The 5555-nt window shown below is 42.1% G+C and overlaps 1 protein-coding gene across 2 annotated transcripts; it reads right to left on the bottom strand.

Annotated features, from left to right (window-relative positions):
* Nucleotides 1–2011: 2011 nt before the first annotated feature.
* Nucleotides 2012–5241, bottom strand: LOC108792843. 2 transcript variants are annotated; one of them, XM_018563716.1, is made up of 2 exons: nucleotides 5157–5241; nucleotides 2012–2845 (listed from the first exon to the last, which is right to left on the bottom strand). In XM_018563716.1, exons 1-2 carry the CDS (start codon nucleotides 5179–5181, stop codon nucleotides 2052–2054), a joined length of 819 nt encoding a protein of 272 aa, XP_018419218.1. In that variant the 5' UTR covers nucleotides 5182–5241; the 3' UTR covers nucleotides 2012–2051. The 2 variants fall into 2 exon arrangements, with proteins under 2 accessions (XP_018419218.1, XP_018419219.1); XM_018563717.1 differs by having other exon boundaries at nucleotides 5153–5207.
* Between the last annotated feature and the right edge of the window lie 314 nt (nucleotides 5242–5555).

The following is a 5555-nucleotide window of genomic DNA, read 5'->3' as shown; positions in this document are numbered from 1 at the left end:
ACATAAACAAGCAGTTAACTCTTGCAGTGCAGGGGTAGGCCCACTCCAAGGGTAGTTTTTCTCCCCTGTAGATAGGCTTTAAAGAATGGTGCATTTTCCATAAGTGGGTATTTTGAGTTTTTATTGCAGTATTTACCTTTTTAAGTCATTGTTTTAATGTAATTTTCACTTATTTGAGCTTACATAATGTTGTTCTTGCATATTATCACCACAATGATTCTATATAATTGCTTAAAGTGGACCGTGCACTAAAAGACAGGGTCTGCTTATAACATTAGGCCTCCCTCCATCTAAAATGATGGCAATAAAGCAGAAAAAACATCTGTGGAAGAAAAGTTCGAAATTAAATGCATCTCATCCCTGGCTTCCACTTGAGGTGCCTAAGCTTAGCATGAAGGTGGCATCAAAGATCCCACATTTTATGAGAAGACGCCCTTGCACTTGAGTGTCTTCGCACAAGATATGGGATAGTCAGAATACCGAGAATCCCACAAAAAGGATCATAACGGGGGTAGAGTATATATTTTTCATCATGGTTTATTTAGGTCCACAGGTGCAGGTTAATGCAGGTATTTAATAAGTGACCTTGCCTTTGAAGCAAAACTTTAGTAAAAAAATAAAATAAAAATGAATAGCTCATTAAAAGATAAAATAACAAAACCAGCAGTATTCACATTCAATCTAGACATTTCTCTCACAGTACATTTTTTCTCCTGCTAGATGTCCTCACTCTGATGGCCAGCATCATTCAAAATCACTTCCTCTGAGCCCAGGTCATTCTGGACTCACCCCAGCCTGGACTGGACAGGGAATGCATGAGGCTGAAACCAAGTCAAATTCAGGTAATTACACCGCTTGCATGGAAAAAATTAGATTATTGAATACAGAGCTTCATTTATTTGCGTCTTTTATCCCCAGAGTTCAGCTTTAAGAACAAAGTCGGCTTTAACAACTGTTGAGATATGATATCAGAAAAGGGAGTGCATTGCTTCTAGTGTGTTTGCTGACATATAGACAGTCCTGGATTTACTCTCTCTGCCGCCCCAAGGCCAGGTTTCTCAATGCGCCCCCCTACCCACCAAACCCGCCCCATGGAGAATGGCAGACTTACAGGCTGCATACAACTGATCCTTACTCAAAGGAGGAGGGCTAAATGTATAACACAACTACCCGCCCAGCGCACGGAACTGCATGTCCTGGGCATCGGGAGATAGGCATTCTGCACCCCTGCTGCCCCTCTACTCCCTGCTGCCCCATAGCCGGGCCTTGGTTGGCCTTGTGGGAAATCTGGCCCTGCATATAGACTTGCATTGTGGGAAGAAGCAGTAAAGGACATCCATTGTGTATCACATAAGCAAGAAGCAGGGCTGCATACGTAGAGCAATTATGGCTGCCCTGGCGTATACATATAACTAAAAATTATACTTAAAGGGAGGATTTGAAAAATGTGTTACCTATCTCTTTTACATTCATAATGTAAAGAAACATTGAATAGAGTATACATCCACTTTAATCTGCCTGTGCAAAGTAAACAAAGAGATACAATTCCTATAGGTTGTTAGAGTTGATTAATTGGCTCCCTGATTCTTTTCAGAAGACCATTATTGAAGACTCTTTTATTGTAAGCCTGTCCTGAGACAAATATAAAAGCTGTCTGAAAATTAGTTTTGTGGATTTCTAGCTGATTCTTTGCCTTCAATACATTCAGTCAGTGCCCCAGAACAAGTATGCAGGACCAGGAGTTCTGTCTTTACTGGCTACATACTTGTCCCAGATTATTGATTTAGAAGATATAAACGCCAGAGACAACCAGGCAACCAGCATTTTAGAAGGTCAACGATAGCAGCTCCTATGTTTCTCTGATGAGATGCTTCCTTTAGTGATCTGATCTCCCCTCCCCAATGAGAGTATAGAATTGGTCAACGCTTTTTGGAGAACCACTTTGAACTCTCCCCATGAACTCCATTCTCACATTGAAGACACTATTGCAGCTGTCCCATTTTGACAACACTTATAATAGCTTGTTAAACATTTTTGTGAAAAGTCAAAGGCTAACATACAAGCCCGCTTTCCAAGTAAGGATCTCCTTTAATTTTGATGACCCCAAACTGTTGTCTCGTAGAGTTTCTGACCTCAAAGGTGTTTGAGATGGGTTTCAGTTGGTGGAGATGATGTAGTAGCTCAATGGCTATGCTTAAAGACTCCCTTAATACAGTCAACTGCTCGCCTGCTGGGGATGTCTGAGGCTTTATCTCCATTAGGTGAAAATTTCCTGTCACCTGGCTTGGAGGACCCACGATAACTCCATGGGGTATATGCCCCTTTGTCCAAGTTATTACTGCTACAGAGAAGACTTTTGGAATTCTGGTGATGTGGTGACTCCAGGTGGCTTCAGAAGGCTTGTGCTCCCCAACTTGTTTAATGAAAGGTTGAGCTTGATTTGAAAGAACTGCCATGAGGTTGATGGAGAAGCACTTTAGTGTCTGGAAAGCATCTTCAGCCACTGCTAATACCGTCATTCCCTTATCCCCATTTTTGATTAATCTTCCTACCATCAGCTGAGTAGACAGCGGCTGCCCATAGAGCAGAGGATGGAATTGGACAGCTCTACCATTAACATCAGAGAGTTTTTTGATGGTGATGTAACCTTTATTTGGCTGGAACAAAACTGGAAGGACAGAGATGAAAATGAGAAGCAGAACAACAGCCAAGCTGATGGATGGAAAGAAGTCTGAATCCTGGGTCCTCCGTGCATCTTCTGGAGTAGGATCAGAGTTTCCAGTATGGCCTAGCATTGTAGGAGAGGGGATAATACACTGGCGGCTGTGTGCCATCTTGCTTGGGTCTAGAGAAAGAAAAATAAAATGAAATAAAACATGAGGTTATTAATTTGGTAAGAATATAATGGAAAAGAAAATCAGTGTGACATACAGGCAGTTAGCACTTTCAGAATACAGCATAGTCTCCATTATATTTACACTTCTTTTGTAAGTTTCTTGTCTGTTCAGAATTGATTAAAGCAGATTAGTATTATGTTTCATATCATTCCAAGAGTTGTTAAGGTTAGTACTGAGACAGAAGTGGAGCAATCTTACCCCGTACCTGTTTCCTCTGCAGAGGACAGAAGTAGAATGTTATCTGTGTTTGCGTTACCAGTAACGTATGGAGATGGATCAGTGGAGAACTTGACAAACAACTGCAGCACAAACTCTTTATGGCCTCGAGGAGAAGCAAACTGATCTACGCTCCACCCTGAGACGCTTCATAGTGCGGCCGTTCATTGTACCCTGCAGCCTAAACGTCAACATTCTTTAGAAAGAACTTTGATCTAATTAAAAAACAGGATATTGATTTATAATGGAGAGGAGGTAAAATATGGAAGATCACTGGAGCCAACAACAAAAAAGCTCTGAGTAACTAAAGCTGAATTTTGAGTTCCTTCTTCTATAACTCGCTGAGATCTTAAGAGAACTATGGCCCAACCTTTTTTGGCCATAGTTCTCTTTAGGGTTACAGGAGCACATTTACTTTGTCCTCCTTGTGACCCAAAACTCAGCATATAGCAGGCTATTGCCCGCTATATGCTGACAACGCAAAGCCGCACTGCGGCCGGGAAAGATCCCGACAATATTGTCAGGATCCACCCCGCTGTCTGGTTGACATCTGGCTCTGCCTCTCTAGAGGCAGAGTCAGCTGTGTCTGCCCCTTCCCTGTCCGTCCATCCAGTCAGCGCTAGAAGAACCGAGAGGGGGGGGAATCCCTGCAGAGAAAAGATCGGGAAATGAACGATCAGTGGTATGTGATCGCAGATCCGTTCTAGATATATGGAGCCGACATGCGACAGCTTCAGTTCAGCTCTAATTAGGGGGAAGAGTCTATTTCACTCTCCCCATAATTCTCCTTTAATTCATCAAGCTGCAGAAACAGTTGAGTAGTGCGGTCAATGAAGCCACTTTAGCATGCTCTAGGTGCACTTTGAGTTACCTTGAAGGAAACCTAACCTGAGAGGCACAAAGGCTGCCATTACTAGTTCTCACTTTGCAAATTCTGTCATATGTACCCTTTACAATACATTGAGTGCCTAACCTGGAACAAGCATGACAATAAAGATGTCTGACTTATACATATGGCTTACTGAACCCAGCTGGTCACTGTACAAGCAATAAACCAATAAACCAAGCCTCTTTATAAGAGGATTGGCAATAGCAGCCCTAGTGTCTTCCCTTAAAGCTTTATTGCTTTAAGGGACATCTTGTACAACTAAATTAACACTAATATACCTTCATTTTATAAAATGCTATGCAAGCTGATATTTCCCTGGTACCCGACACCCTCATACACTACAAATCTGGCATTCAGCACACATTCTCTGCAGGTGAATCTTTCAGCCGCATATGTTATAAATAGCATTGACTGATTCTCCACCAGAGAATGTTTGGTGGAAGTAACATTCACTTCTTTAAAAATAGAACCCCTATATATCTGTGTCCTGTACCTTTGCTACATAGTGAAATTATCATTGCAGTTTTTTACTCATCTGTCTCAGCTCAGGTATGCTAAGGTGGAGGAGCTCAGTAGATGTAGGAACTCAAGCATCACACCAATTAAACTAGTCCTGATGCAAATGTATTCCATTAAGGCTGGGGACATTCAAGAAGAGTAGGCAATGCGTTTCAGGGGTCCAAAACACACACCCTTCATCAGGGACTAATGAGAGAAATCAAGTATGTGGACTACAATCCCTGCAGCTTGACACATATAAAAAGAAACACAGTTATTCCTTTTATAAGCAAATTTACAAATATGTCACAATATCCTCAGCCTGGTTAGTAGCAGTAAAACAAGAAAATGTTAATGTTTAAATGCATGCCCCTGATTGGTTGCAATACGGCACTACAGATAGTTCTCTCTAAAAAAACTGCTCGTATTTGCTCCACAGCTACCAATCAGGTTGAGATCTGCAATGGAAATTGATGGTATCAAAAAAATTTGAAATCCGATTGCGGAAGACAAAAAGGTGGCTGTAAATGAACAGATTTGACTCACTAGATTTTGGATATGATGCACACCTGGTGAGGCACCCCACTGAAGAAAGGGAAGAAGTGGTTGAATATATTTTGACTTCTGTAACACTGATTAGTGTTTGTTTCACCCACCTTCACACAGCCCAGAATGCCTCATTCCCCTTCACAGTTTGCATCTATAGATGGGGCCCCCGATGATGGGGCTCTAAACCAGGCTCCCGTCAATGTGTGGGACAAGTGCTCGGGACACAGCAGTCTGGAATGACAACCGACTTGTTTGTCAGGTTAGATTGTCAGTAGCAGGCAGGAATGTGGATCAATAGAATGCCAGTCACTTGCTGGAACTGGCTCTCCCAATTGGCTTATACCGTCAGATATTATTATCTAAAATGGAAATTCACTTTTTAAAGAAGAGGGGGAAGAAGGTGTTAACCATGTGTGTCCTGCTGCAGAGGAGGGGCAGATCTAGGTCCCCCCACCCGTGGAAACATCTACTGTCTATGGCTAAAACTATATACTTCCTAGAGATTA

The sequence above is a fragment of the Nanorana parkeri genome, unplaced genomic scaffold, assembly GCF_000935625.1.
Source record: "Nanorana parkeri isolate BGI_ZX_2015 unplaced genomic scaffold, ASM93562v1 scaffold689, whole genome shotgun sequence".
Lineage (NCBI taxonomy): Eukaryota > Metazoa > Chordata > Amphibia > Anura > Dicroglossidae > Nanorana > Nanorana parkeri.
The sequence above is the reverse complement of the archived record's forward strand: the minus strand, read 5'-3'. Positions and strand labels throughout refer to the sequence as shown.